Consider the following 15299-nt stretch of genomic DNA (forward strand, 5'->3'; position numbering starts at 1 on the left):
TTTTGGTTTGATAGATCAAAACCTTCCCACGAAACGCTGCGGGCGAAACCTGGTTTGTAGCAGTTTTTGCAGTTTTCAAAACAAAACAATTTGAAGCGTTTCTGCTCTGGGTGTTAGTTTCCTCTGAGAGGCTGGGCTTACTGATTTCCATTATCCCCTGTCTGTACTTTCATTTGCGGTGTGTGGAGGACCGAGAGCCAGATTTTCCACAGACACTGAGTGGGTATATTGGCTCCCTGAAGCCTATCACTTCATTTGGAAAATTCACTTTATGAGGAATCAGTTTGGAAAATATTGGTTCACGACTAAGGCCGGGGGGATTCTCTAGAGTTCTGTCTAGCCTTCTGAGAATCTAATGCTTCATAATAATTCATGTTTGAATCATTTGCAGGTGGTCCGGCCTGTCAGGGATGTTAGAGCTGCCATTCTGTATCATCATTACTCTTACCGGCTCCTGCTTGTGTCTCCCTCAGTGTGCACCTCCCGCTCCTGGACCGCAGCATCCCCGACTTCTCCAGCTTCAGCACTGTGGACGAGTGGCTGGACGCCATCAAGATGGGCCAGTACAAAGACAACTTCGCCAACGCTGACTTTTCTACATTCGACGTGGTGTCCCAGATGACCATGGAGTAAGTGCGGATGATACCGGCTGTTCTTGGTCGGCTGAGTGTGACGGGTTTCCCTAAAACCTGAACAAACACCAGACTCTGCCTCTGGCCCTTCATAGGTGCACTGCATGTAATTAGCAGATGGTAATACTGCAGTTACGAAGCTGAACAGGAGGCGCAATAGCTCGCAGCCACAACACTGCCCTTTATTCTTTGTGTTTATCAGGCCTCTCTTTGACCTCGGTTTAAGGATTGTCACGAAACATTGTAATATGAGGTCGCCGAGCCCAAATATTCAGAGAGACATCATCCCGACTTAGAAGATATGATCACGTTAGGAATAACCCCTGTAGAGAAACAGATAGAAATCATTTCCTGTCTCTGGACAACAGAATCACGAGCCAGAGATTAACCCACAGAGATGTCGGGCTTCAATTCTTTGAACAAAACAGATGGTGACGTGTAATCCAATAAGCGTGATTACTGCTGGGGATCAGAATTAGGAGTGAGGAGTTTCATTGTCTGTTCAACAAACAGAAAAAATACAGAATATGGAGCGCACGCGAGGTCAGAAAACGGCAACGTTGGTGATAAAAAAAGTAAGGTTCTCTCAAAGGACAGGGAGAGAAGTCAAATAGAAACAAAACAATGACTGTCACGTTTAATTATAATAAAATCTATGTTATTTCTTTTGAAGCACTCTCATTATGATTATATAAAATCCTTTATTTAATCATGGAATAACCAAAGCGTGTGTGGCGTCTTCATCAGGGTAAAAAGGTAGAATGAGGGCAGGTGAAACAGCGGGTATGTCACTCTTTTTGCAGCTGATGGCTGAACACTAAAAAGGAATGTGCTGATTGCATTTTTAAAGCTCCTGTGAGGAGTTTTACGCTGGTTAAGAAACAGACTGAAAATCATTCTGATGACTCTGTGTGACCTACAAAAGCAAACCAGAACACCAGCAACAAGACTGATTATTTCTATATAGTTATTTTTGATGCCTGGAACTGCTGGCGGGGGGTAGGTGTCAGACGAAGCGATTAACTGCACGCTGCCTTTGATTTATTTAAAGTGAGGGATACATATGACTGTTAAAGAAAGCAGGATGAGATTATGTGTTAAAAACCACCACGTAAGCATGTACAGGACAAAATCAGCAAAGAGATAAGAGGTACGGCTTTGTCCACAGGGGGCGCCAAAATCAACACAAACCGAAAGTTCCTCACAGCAGCTTTAAAGGGGCTAGACCTTTTTAAATGGATATTCTCATATGTTGCATGGGTTTCACATGTTTGGCTGTTTATTGTGCACAGTGAAAAAGTGAAAACTGCATAATTCAGTTTTTCCAGAATGACATGTTTAAAAAGGTCGCCTCTGAAATGGGCCGTTCAGAACAGCTGCAAGTTTCTACGTAGAACCTTGCTTTCGCTGAAATCGACCAATCGTCATTCACCGTCGTTCACCTCAGGCTGCCTTCTTGCACGAGCTTGTAGTCAAGTCGTCGAGATTTCAAATTACCATTCTGATACCTCCTGGTGATTCTGGCTCGTACATATAAGGCGAATAACCGATCCTTGAGCAGCCATGTTTTATACAACTCTGGAGGGGCAGTGCAGTGCGGCCGCTCCCTCACGTGGGATCGCCCTCGTGGGGGAGGGACTATGTGGTCTGACCTTTGAATGGGAAAACAGCTTGTTCGTTTCAGGAGGAAGGAGAGGCCCCGAAAAATAATAAAATTAAAATACGATTTTGAAAATAAAACAAACTTTATCAACGTGATTCAAAAAACATACTGACAGAAAATTGATTGCATAGCTAAAAAATGTCCCCTTTAATAACTCTGCATAATCTCTGCCATGAATCTCGTGTGTCGTGTTTGAGTTATTGAGATGTCGTGAATTTTGCAGCATTTGTTTTGTGCTATGGAATGTGCGGGGTTAACCACATCAGCGAGGAAGTCACAGAAAATCACATGAAACTGGCATTCAAACATTTGTCTATGATTATATAAGCTGTCAGGCCTCAAAGACGGATGTGAGCGCAGCTTTTTATTGGTAAAATGAGCATGTTTCATGCCTGATTACTGCCGTCACTTTTCATCTACAGAATGTGTTTTAGCTGTTTTCTGCCAGCCCCCTCGTCATGCCTCCATATGTTCTGTTCTTGTGGATATGTTTAAGATAAATATATTTGTAGTCTGTGCTAACATCAGCCTGACATCTGCTTCTCTCTCCCCGCAGTGACATCCTCCGGGTCGGGGTGACGTTAGCGGGCCATCAAAAGAAGATCCTGAACAGCGTCCAGATGATGCGCGCACAGATGAACCAGATCCAGTCTGTGGAGGTCTGACCCTCCCGAGCCGAGCAGAGGGGGGAGAAAAAAAGGCGGTTGGGATGCAGGGCTCTGGGAGCGGAGGATGGAGTGGATGTTTTTATCGCAGTTACAGTGTGTCTGGTCTTCCCCACCGGACGACCATTCATCCCCCGTTCCCCCTCTCCACTTCCCTCTCTCTTCTCCTCTTCCCCGCACCCTGACTCTCCCTCCATCCTCGGGATCAGCTGTGGAGAGACGTGGAAGTCCGTACGGGGGGCGACCCGCAGCCGACCCACCTCTGGAGCTAGAAACCCGGGAGGTTAGAAGTGACCAGCAACACATTCTTCAATCTTCCACCAATTTTTCATTTGATGTTGGACATTTTATTTTTGGTTTGTTTGTTCTGATAATTTTGTAAAGAATTTTTTAAAGACATAAAAAAAGAAAAACTGAGAAAAGGCAAGGAGTTTATCTAAATTTATAGATGCTATAAGGTTGTACACTAGACGGACTGAGTAGGAAAGCTACCCTTTAAAAGGGCGAAAAAAAGAAAACAAGGAAGAGAAGGCCATCCTCGACACGGCGTGGATATCGACTCTGCCGGTTTGAATTTTGGACGTCACGAGGAAACGCAGAGTGCAGAGGAGACCGAGGGATCGACCGAGGGATCGACGTGCGCTCCAATCTGTTTCCACAGGAGAGAAAATAAATAAAAAAACCATGAAATGGACTTTACTTTGGCATAGACTGATGTCAAAAACATTCAGACTGACAATTCACGCGGTGAAATCAACGCTCCAGAAAAGAAAAAAAAACAATTTTCTCATTGCAAGTAATTTTCTATATTGTGTGAAATTTTGTGATGAAGAATCCGTCTCACCATGCTTCCTCTCACTATAGACGAAACGACAAGTTTGTTTTTATTTCTCCTTTTCACGGTCACATCTTGCCAAGTAGAAATCTTCCTGTTTTGCACCCCGACCATGAACCCTGTACTGTACATATCAGACGCACCTGACCTGCCACAACGCAAAGACTCGGTTACGATCAGTCCAGGAGCAGAAGAACTGAGCGCGGGGAGGATTTAAGTTGTTTCCTTACTCTGTGAAAAACTACATAGATTCACACCAAAAGAAACAGGTTCTACTGTTTACATCCACACACACACATACAGTACATCCTCCTTCACGTTGTTCATCTCTGTGCACATGTTGCACGTGCACAGCACGCGCACGGGGAGCAGCAGTGTCTCCTGAAGCGTCGGGACTCGTGTTTGATAGCATGCTGAGTGAGTGCTTAATTTCACAGTGCTTTGATTTGCTGCAATTACTGGAAACTCTGTTTGGTGAGAGCTTGGATTTGACACACTTTACAGAGTATAATGTGGCTGCATTATATTCACTCTTTTCTTCTTCTTCTTCTTCCAGTTTTTTCCTTTTGAAGATTTTATGTTGAAAGTATTAAAGTTTTGGTCCCGCACATGGTTCTTTTACACGCAAACACATAAAAACCGAGTCATGAGTAGACTTCACCATCAGGCGTTTGTTGGATGGAAAACAAAAAATGCAACGTGTTATATTTTTGCAATTTCTGTATGGATATTACTGAACTGTTTGACTACCACTTTGATTTTCTCCTGCACTGAGTCTAACGTGAGACTCTGACAAACACTCTGGATCTTCCATCAATGCTTAGACGTTTTATTTTGAAATATGATACATGTTGGTGCATACACCGTGTCTTTAAAGAAGACAGGTTTGATTTGATTTGACAGACAGTATATGCATTGTTTGTATCATTTCCTGTGAGCAGAGCTGTCGATCATTGTCTGTGTCGTCGTTGAACATGGTGTAAGGGTTTGTGTGGGGGGGAAACATGGAGTCGTAGCAATGCAGTGATTCCCTGGAGGTGTTGGGTTATGTACACAGCCATTAAATGATACCAGCAGTGCAGAGTTCCTCCTGGGCTCTGCTCCGAGTCCTGACAGCCAGACACGGACGTCCAGCTGTGAGCCATCGGTAAGATGTGTCCGGTCGCAGCAGGGCGTCCGCACCCCGACCACAGCCGGCCGCTCTGTCCGGGGCACTGATTCCCTCTCGCTCCCCTTGATCACACACGCCTGTCCGCCACCTGTCTGCCGCTCTTACTGATCTCACCACAGTCGGACTTCTGCAGTTGTCTGGCTTCGTCTCGGCGAGTTTAAAAGCATCAACAGCAGCAGGCGGGCTGACCTCATCAGAGCGCCAGTTGTGTCTTGTCTGAAGATTCCTCCAGACCGGACAATGCTTCCATTTTTTTTCGCTTGAACCAAATCCTCAGAGTTTTTGTGGCTTCCGCACCAAAACCCTGGTTGAAAAAAAAAAAGTGAGAAACCTCAGTTACTGCACCCTCGTCATCCCACCTTTCAGTGTCCTCAGCTGTCCAGAGAACTCAGAGCCAGAGATGGGAGGATTTTTATTCTCTTTCTGCTCCATAATCCCCTCCTCGGTTATTTTCCTCTGCAGTGCAACACATCAGGCCGAATATTCCCCAAATTTTTGTAACATATGAGGCTCGAGGAGGAGAATCATGAGCTGTTAGTCATAGCTGAGAGACGAGCGAGGAGTGACGCTGTGACCTAAATGCCACTGATGCCAACATGCAGTTTGCTTTCTCAACTAAGCTTTACACTGTCTTCCCTTTTCCATTTCTTAATACTTAACAGCTCATCAGTTTTATGTCTTATGTGAGGCTGAGGCTGTACCTCTTGTCACGGTGCGGGAAATACTCCTTCGTCAGGAAAAACACTTAGAGAAATTAATCTAAAGTATACACAAGGCTGCCGAGTTTCTGCTCCGGCACCATTAAAGCCCGTTCAGACGATCGTCCTGCGGACGCTGCCAAGAGTTTGAGTTATTAATCGAGCAATTATCCTTGAACTCGGCTTGAAGGAAGTACCTTAAACTGGGTGGGCAGACGTACTAACTGCAAAACATAAAATCATGCTGAAGTTGGCTTTATGTTGCACACACTCAGAAGAGAATACATTTTCAGCTCCTTCTAAAGAGTGTTGTTTTTCATTTCTTCTGAAGGAGTAAAAAAAAAGTGTTTGAAAGCACCGCATTAAGTATTTATGTACCGTATGATTCTGATGGCACAGAAGAGACGTATTGTTTCAGTTGGAGCCGGTGGGAAAAGAAACTGACGCACTCATGTCAAGTGTTTCGAGTGGTCCTCTCTCTTTTGAGCAGCAGGCTGGCTGCTTTCTTCACTCTAAAGCTGAGCCTTTGCATAAAAGCCCCGATGTCCAAATCTTACACTATTGAAAAGTGTATTAAAAAAAACAATTTACCAATTAATCTGAGAGCAGTTTTTAAGGTGGAAATATTCGAAGAAGAAATGTGGTGGTTATTATTTTATCACCTCTCTGAAATCAGACTGAATATTTCATTGGAGTGAAATGACTGTCCATTACCGTAAATGGTTTGAACAGGACAGGAGTGCATTGGGATGCACGCTGTACATGAATATTGGATCTCTGGGAAATTAAAATCGGCTTTATTTCAATTCAACATTTGTACATACAAAAAGGTTCTTGTGCCCTTTTATTTCACTTCCCCTTTAAAGCAGCTTCTTCTGTTCACTCTCCAGAAAAGGATATTTATAATTTAATTTTTCAGATGTAGTTTTATTGTGAAGTTTAACAGCACCAAAAATATGCCCTCCACACACTCCAGCCTCTCCAGTTAAAGAACGTTTTACAGCTTTCCTCTGGAAATTGAAGTAGATGCACTGCGGTTCGCGACAGTCGTAATGGTTTCACACAACGTTTGACTACTCCAGCTTTAAGCAAAACATATTCTGCTTTCTCCTCTTACATTTGTGAAGCAAAGTAAAAAAAAGAACCGCTCAGTCCTGCCCTCACCGTGTGCCAATTTTTGAAGGACGGAGGAAAAGCGTTAAGTCTCAGTGTTACTGTTACATGAGAGTGTGCATAAACACGAGCCGTGCCAGCGTGTACCCAGTGGGCTGCGTTTGAACGCCGCCCAGCTACAGCACGGTCAGAGAGAGAGAGGTCTGCCTCCTGTTGTGGAGGGACAGAAAATGGCTCCTTTTATAATGGACACACCTCGCAGTGCCAGAGCGCCCTCTACTGCTGTGGTGGTCAAATGTAGCTTGTTGGATTGACACTTTCAGGTGCAGGGAGTCTGTGAAAGCTGCAGCAGGCAGGGGCTGATGATGGACAAACGCCGGCTGCTGCTGCTCAGAACAAACCTGTGTCTTTCCCTCTGTTGGACAAACTTTCGTACCACTGCGTTCCCCTAAATTACCCTGTGTTCCCTTCTGTTACCCCCTGACCCCCCCTCCTTCTCCCACCACCACTCTGGCTGTTGGCTAAAGTACAGACGGGGGATCATCAAGCGTTCCCCGCTCCTTTTAAAGCCCACATTATAGCCCAGTGCCGGTTCAGACCACTGTGACTGATGTGGGAGATCCTGTATTTCTGTATAAATGTATATTGACTGTAACCCTGTGAATGATGTAACAATTTCATTATTTGTAATATTGTCATTGGTTTATTTTCTAAAAATGGAAAGCCCAACTCGACTCTCCTCAATAAAAAATAAGATCTGTTATAAAACAGGGACGTCGGCTTTGTTCATTATTTCTTCATTTAAACATAAAATAATGTGGATGTTTGTCCTTGTAGTTACACAGCGGTGATCTGACGGCATGTGTTAGTAAATTTAGAATCTACTGATGTTGGAAGGGGAAGCAAATAATTATAAATAAATTAAATAGGCCATATAAATCTGCTCATTTGAATTAATTAATAGATATACTATCATTCAGTTTAAACGACTCGTAGACGATGATTATTTGAATTATGATTTGGATTTTTATTGTTATTATAAGTGGTAAAATATGATACAGAGCACACACTCCATATTTGGTGGAAATGGGTCCAGTTTTGACCTTTTTAACTGTGTTGCCGTGGCCTATATGAAAGTTTGATGCCACCGTGATGTATAATTGATGTTAAGACAGCTTTTTAAATTCTAAATTTTTAACCCCGCTCTGGTCGGTAGTTTGGTCTGGAAAGAATTCACTGTGGCAGGAAGGCTACTGCAATTTATGCAACTGAGGAACCAAGATGGCGCCGCGGATGGCTGCCTCGGTGTACTGGTGCAGAGTGTTTTTATTTCATCCTGATTGTCTATTTTTATTGAATTAAGTCCCCTGGCAGTACAAGTACCACTGTTTAATAGCTCCATTTCTATTTGTACGTTAATTGTTCTTGCACCAACACACAAAGTCAAATTCCTTGTATGTGTAAACTTGATTCTGATTCAGGCTCCGAACAGGTGAAGTAAGACAGTTAGCCTGAAGGCTGCTGGATCATGTTTGCTGGCTGTCTTGTGTTAAAGCTGACACTAAATTTACCGCAATTAATGGTTTTTATATAAATTCATGTTTTTTTTATGTAAAAGTTTTTATCTGTAAATGTAAATTTTCATGAACTTAAGTCTTGGTAAAAGTAATTCCAGATAGCTGAGGCAGTGGCTAAGCTAATAAAGATTTAGGGGGGAAAAACGGCTCAGTAGTTTAGGCTACTGAGCTACCAGGAGGAGCTGCCATCTGAGCTCAGACTGCAATTGTGAATTCTGGTGAGGATAAGCTTTATTTCACATATTTAAATGTATGAAATTGTACATTAATTTATGTAACTGATTAATATATTGATCTATGTATTATTAATTATAGATGTCGGCTTTGTTAAACAAAGATAGGCCTACATATTCTCATTGTATTTTATGCGGACTGTGAAAGGAGTATCCGCATTTTGAAGGCCTAATATGCGTGTTGTATAATTTAGGAAAAATAATCAGCCTTAAAAGGCATAAAAAAATGTATCTGTCGACAACCAGCCTCAGAACCTTTTTCTCAACTTTTCTGTCTTCAGGCTGCAGAATAATATTAAAAATACTAAATTTCAAATATATTTTTTAAGGTTTAAATAAAAAAATAAAGGATAAGAATATTCAACGAGGTTACAGCTCTTACAAGAAGGACATTTGTTCACTTTGTCGTCCGAAACTTTAAGAAACAAGTTTAATGTACTGTATGTAGCCCCGCAAGTTTAGCCTACAACATTTCAAAGATTCTGCCCAGCTGTCTGAATTTTACACCAAAACACCAGGGCTAAACCAGTGCTAAAAGTGGGCGACTGTTTCTAAATTATTGAATGAATGACTGAATGATAATTTTGTCCCAATCCACACAAGGCATTTTGCACACAGCACACATCATATATAACTTACCATGAAGCCGCGCGGATCATTTTTTAGGTCACTCCGAGCCTTTGAGCGAGCCTAACTTCTCTCAGTGTTTCCCCGGAGCCAGACTGCTGCTGCATTGTTCTGTGGTTTTATGTCAGAAGTGATTTGACCAACAGCGCTGCCGTCTCTCAGCAGCTCGGCTTCTTGAGTGGAGGTCAGACTGCCTTCACCTTGCTCTGAGATTTTGAAACCTCATTAGCGGCCGACGCGTGAAAGGCTGGGGACCCCGGCCTGACCCGGCGGAGAATGGCGCGTGTGTTAAAAGGTTTTACCCCATGAGCAGGAGAGGAGGGGGTTCAGGAGTTCAGTGAGGGGGGGGACTCCTGCTGGCACGCCAAAGCTTTTCTACTTCTTTTCTCGACCACCCGTGAGTCCCCCCACCTTTTTACACCTTGATGACTCGGGGCCCAGCACGGCCGAGCATGGGAACAGACTGGTAGCATAACGTACAGCCCGGGTAGGAAAAGAGAGTGTGAGGGAGATTACAGAGTGTTACGTGACTGATTACATGTCAAACAGTAGCTGTATTTTCAGGAAGTGGTACCTTTGCAGCTGGCAGGTGGAGCCCAAAGCTCAGACTTCCATTCAGGAACACGTCTAATGAAAGGAGTGTTCGCATTTAAGGCAGGAACAAAGACTTCTATCTATTTGTTTTTTTTGAGCGACAGTTGAGTGGGAATAAGAGGGATTTGTGGTCATCTCCTTTGCTCCCATAATCCACTGTTATGGCCCTGTGTCTATCGTATCGTGGCCTACTTTGAGTCAGATGATTAAAAACATAAAAACATTGTCAAACTGTCCAAAGGTCCAGCTGTGGCTTTACGTTTCCCCAGAAAGAGACATGAGGCGGAGTTAAAAAAAAACACAGCATTTGTGGTCTTCTGATAAATTACACGTTAACACCAAAAGCATATAGCTACCATGCTGCAGCTAATAAGGTGGAAGGATAACCACAACCATATGAAATAATACATAATTCAATAAAATCAACACAAGACAAAACAAATACAAACACACACAAACTCCTATCCATAAATCAGGTACACATGCATGTAAACTAATCACATAAATCAACATTATTTGGGCCTGTACTCCCCTCCTCTGCCAAAATGGTTCATTCCTGGAGCTATAAAGCATGTGCACTGGCCTACAGATCTCTTTTGACTCCGCCCCCTTTGAGGAGACAACCAGGAAGTGGTGAGTACTGTTGTTGTTTGTATGAATTGTTTGACTTTGCACTCTTAATTAGAGTTTAACAAAGTAGAAAAAAACAAAACACAGTGCTGTGAGCTGTGACTGTGAGGTGTCTATTATACAGAGACAGGAAGGCCTCTCCTCCTGTGCTTTCCAATAAACCTACTACAACAAAGACAATTCCCAATGTTCAACTAGCTAAATAATTAAATAAATCTTGACCCAGTGTTCTGTGTCCGTTACCATTAATTAACTCTTTATTGGTAGTTATAAAACAAACTTATGATCATGCTCTGTGGTACGCTCTGTGGAGGTGATCCAGTTTATAGCAGGTGTACGCAGCTAGGTTCAACCAAGCACCATTTTTTTTTCTTGTAACTGAAGAATAATGAACTTTTTGAAAGTCTTTGGAAAGATCTATTTGTTTCTAATTTGTTGATTTGTATAGATGAGGGCTGTCAGAGTTACAGTAGCTTAACTGATTACTCACTTAGGCTAAACACCACTGCAAAGTAAAGTGGGTCTGTTGTATTTTCTTTTAAAAAATGTCACCAGCTGTTTCTATTTTTGATTAGATTAGATTAGATATACTTTTACTGCACCGTTGGGGAAAATGTTCCTGGACTCCGTCCAGCTGCAGTTTACAGCTAAAATTACACAAAGTCACAATTCACAGTTCAGCACAGTTGCAACAAACAAGGAAACAACTTCACAGAAATTGATAATCCAGCACGTATATCCGTCCCCATACACAGATGACACGTGCATGCATGATGCTATGTCACATGTTGCACTGTCTTAACATATTCTAACAGGCGGCGTTTGCACTATCCTAACATAACATACTGCACTGTCCTGACGTATTGCACTGTTCTCGTGCCACATTGCACTGTCCCTTTGTAGCCTATTACGCTGCCCCTATCTAACATATTGCACTGTCCCTATTACAGCACCCCTATTAAACCAAGAAATAATGAATGATTATTAAAAGTTTAGTATCAGTCATTTTATAGTGTGTAATTATAGCTGACGGCTGTATGCGGTCCCTGCCTTTCAAAATAAAAGCTCTTTTGTTGTCTAAACTTTATCCAATTGGATTTCTGAAAGTGTTTTACAAGCCCGAGCCTCTTCAGAGTTTCCTTCCATCCCCAATGAAGAGCAACGTAATCCTTTAAACCAAATTAAATCTAAGAGTTGGAACGACTATTTAGAGATGTTTTAGTAACTCCATCATAGTGCTGTTTGAAGTGCAGTAATGGGTGGTAAACCAATAACTCATTATGCATCAGTTTTACCGCGTCTTCAGAAAAAATGTCTGCAGAGCATCTGGACCAAACAAACCCAAAATGAGCAGTTCGATAATAATAATGAAAAGTTATAGGGTTCCCACTTTCTAATAAACCATTAAGTCAGCAGTTGGAAATGTTTATAAGTTTTACTCGATAGATTTGAGTCCAGATGGCCTGCAGCCCTTTTCCACGAGTTAAGAGATTGAATGTTCTGTTGGACGGGCTTCCGTTGTGAATTAAAATGCAGATAAAGACGTCATGCTGGAGAAGGAGAAGGATTAACGCAAACCAACAGGAATGTTCATTTCGGATTCATCAGAAGCATTGATATATACTGACTAAAATGAATTAAACTGCTTAAAATGTCTGTTGCATGCAGTTTGACGACCGTTCATGAGGTTGGTAGCTGCTGTTCAGTGTTACAATCTGAGCTGGCAAAAGTACACACATTCTTTACTCAAGTAGAAGTACAAATACGTGATACTGATGCTACCTACTCTACCACATGGCTTCAACTGGCCCCCACGTTTGATTTAAACACACAAGAGAAAAATATGGATAGGATAGAGAGAAGAGTTTGTAGAGAGAGGTGTGTTAGAAAGAAGATGGGGAAGGCAGGGCCAGAGTGAGGAGCCCTGTCCGGGGCTAGCACTCACCCCCGCCGGGTTAGGCTGTATCCTGTACCTCCCCCTACTCCCCCATTTCATGAGGGAAGAGAGGACAGAAAAGAGAGAGCGACTCAAGCTTGTAATAAGATGGGCAGCCAGAGGCAGCACATCAACAGGGTTATCAAGTGGGCACCTCTCTTCGCCGGTGTTTCGTCAAGTTAGGCGACACCTCAGGCAGGCTCAACAGTCCCCCTCCATGCTAGCTCTCACCACCCATGAAAACCTCGTGCTATCAAATACTTTTGTAAAAAATGCAACTATTCCTGGTGCCAACGTTAGGCTATATACAAACAAAGGAGCGGCATAGAATAAAGGATTACATTTGTTTTTGGTCCCCAACTGGCATTATTTCTCCTCATCCAAATCCACTGACTTGTTCTAACTGCTTCGTCTGACATCTCCATTACTGCCTTTCGCCGACTCTGTCCACCCACTCCCAGTTCTCCCAGTAGTGAGATAGTTAACCCTAACCTTCCATCCTCGCTGTTCAGCTTCTGCTGCCAAATCTGCATATCCAAGCTTTTTCCTTTCACATGCTTCCTCCACTGAGTCCTTCGTTCAGTTCTTTAAAATAAACTCTGTTTGCTTCAATGTGCAAATTAGCTGGATGGGAAATGTCTTTATGTTGTCGTCATGTTGCGTCTGTCATGCATGATAATTACTGATATACTGTATTCTCCAATACATTTAGGTTAAAGCTTTATGTTTTAAAAGCTGCATGCAAATAAAATGCTAACAATTCCCTCAATTCGTTAAAGCTAAAGTAACAAACCTGTTTTGAAAATGTAAAGAGTAGAAAGAACAGATATATAAATGTAGGGGGTGAAAGTACAGTACAAATACCTGAAAAGTATACGTACAGTAACGCAATGTTTGTATTTTACACCTATAGTTAGAGCAAATGTCCTCGTTTACCACAGACGGTCTGGGAAGCAGGAGGTCATTGCAAATTCACCATAATGTCGGCTGTGAGATGAAAACTGTATGTGGCCACCGAGGGCATTAAGGCCAGAGTGAGCGAGTGGTTTGGGAAGAGTTCACCGGCTCATGTTGTGCAGAAAGACCTCCAAATGGGTCACAACTGTCACAAGCCATTCCCGTCATGTCCCGCTCCAGAAACATGATGGAGAGTGGAATCAGAATGAAATAAGACATAGTGATTCCTCCGGGCGCGGGAGGAACGGATCTGCTTACCTTACAACTGCCCTTAATTGGCAAGACGCTCAAAACGTTGGACCCCAGGAGCCAGATTTTAGGAGAGTTACGAGACAGTGGCTAATGCAGCACAGACTGCTAAGAGACCCTGTGCCTGGATTGATGAATTAATGTGTCCAAGGAATCTGGACATATGTGCTCAGAGAAAGGAGAATTACATCCAACTCTAACTGGACTCAGGCGCTGCTTAATACAGGCCAGCAGGTACAGTAAATAAGACCGAGACGGTAATGTGGACCTTGCAGGGACCTTGGTTGTAAATAAAAACCATGTTTGATCCACACTGTTCGGGCTTGGCAGGGAACTCGAAGAAACTATTGAAACAGAAGGCTTCATTCAAGGACAGACAACAGCTTTGTGTTTGGTTTTAATGATAAGAAATTGCCAAGTTTTCTTCTCAAAAACTTCCAGGAAAATGTGTCTCGAGTCCTTGATTGTGCTCTGCGGGTGAGAAGTGTTTTTATGCCAAGTTAATTCACCATAGTCACATGGCGCCCATTTTCCTCCGATGGCATGCTCGGGATGAGAAGCTCAAATGCTTTTATAATGCGGTACAACAACTGAAAAGTCATAGTGAAAAATCCTGAGGAATAAGGGGTAATACTTTGAGTAAAAACAACAGAATTTATAACAAATAAGCTACCGTTAGACACCAGCTAACGTTAGTATTCAACCACTGTCAAGCAAACAGCACACATAGATAGCATTACAACATAAGACAGAAAAGGTTTAAATTCCTAGCTAATAGTAATTTTAGCTAGCTCTCAGTAGTGGTTAAATGCTTAAATTAGCTGTTGTTTTATAGCTAATGGGATATCAGTTTTGACAAGAGCTAACGTAGCATTCCACCACTTTCTAGCTAACACACTGTTTGATAGTGTTTGATACTGTTACTCGTGTCAGCTAGCTAAGGGTACAGTTAGTTAGCGGTTGTAACTTAGATGTCCCAATGAGCTTACAAATGTTAGCCGTTTATTTTTTTGATATCGATGGGGTTGGAGTTTTTTCAATAAAGGCATTTTAAACTAAATCCTTGGCTCGGTGCGAGTGTGCCTGAAGAAAGCCCAGTGGCTTCCCTCCCTCGACAGTTTACTTTTAAGCCTTCAAGAGCACCTGGCATTCACCTGGAGTTTAACACCTTGCTGCAGCGAGCAGCCGGTATCCCTCTTTTTTTCGAGCTTAGAAATGTTTTGAAAACTCCTTAGCTCCCAACATTAGCTAGAATTAGCTTAAATTAGTTAGTTAGCTAAAATTAATTATGGTGCATCTCCGATTGTATGTAGCACTATGGAACTGCTGGCTAGGGAGTGGTTAAATGCTAATGTTGTTGTCTTGCAGTAGCTAATAAGGTATCAAATGTTTTTTTTCAACTTGAAATATGGCCCGATGTCATCCAGATATTCACTACACATTAATTATTTACTTGCTAACTAGATTGACAAAATCATAATGATTTATCAGGATTAACATTGAAACACCAGTTTAATTTTCCACCCTAAGCATGACATCAAAGGAAAATGGCCACCATGTGAATGCTCTCAACTGAAGATGAACATAAGATAAGATAGAAATGTATTAATCCCAAAGGAAATTCTAGTCATCATTTGCAAAGACACTTCCTGTCATAATGAGGTGCACAACCTTATAAACTCAACCTGTCAGTAGAACTTGCAGTGGCAGATTGACATT

At 42.4% G+C, this 15299-nt stretch overlaps 1 protein-coding gene across 1 annotated transcript in view; it reads left to right on the forward strand.

The window, feature by feature from the left end:
* ephb2b (eph receptor B2b) overlaps positions 1-7521 on the forward strand; it is a 222287-nt gene extending 214766 nt beyond the window's left edge. The window contains exons 16-17 of the mRNA XM_069678316.1: positions 474-629; positions 2852-7521. Coding sequence (XP_069534417.1) covers positions 474-629; positions 2852-2960 — 265 coding nt within the window. The 3' untranslated portion in view covers positions 2961-7521. The remainder of the gene's footprint in view (positions 1-473; positions 630-2851) is intronic.
* The last annotated feature ends 7778 nt before the right edge of the window (positions 7522-15299 follow it).

Source organism: Semicossyphus pulcher, unplaced genomic scaffold, assembly GCF_022749685.1.
Source record: "Semicossyphus pulcher isolate SPU_LCO1_2020_fin unplaced genomic scaffold, fSemPul1.0.p SCAF_3, whole genome shotgun sequence".
Classification (NCBI taxonomy): Eukaryota; Metazoa; Chordata; class Actinopteri; order Labriformes; family Labridae; genus Semicossyphus; species Semicossyphus pulcher.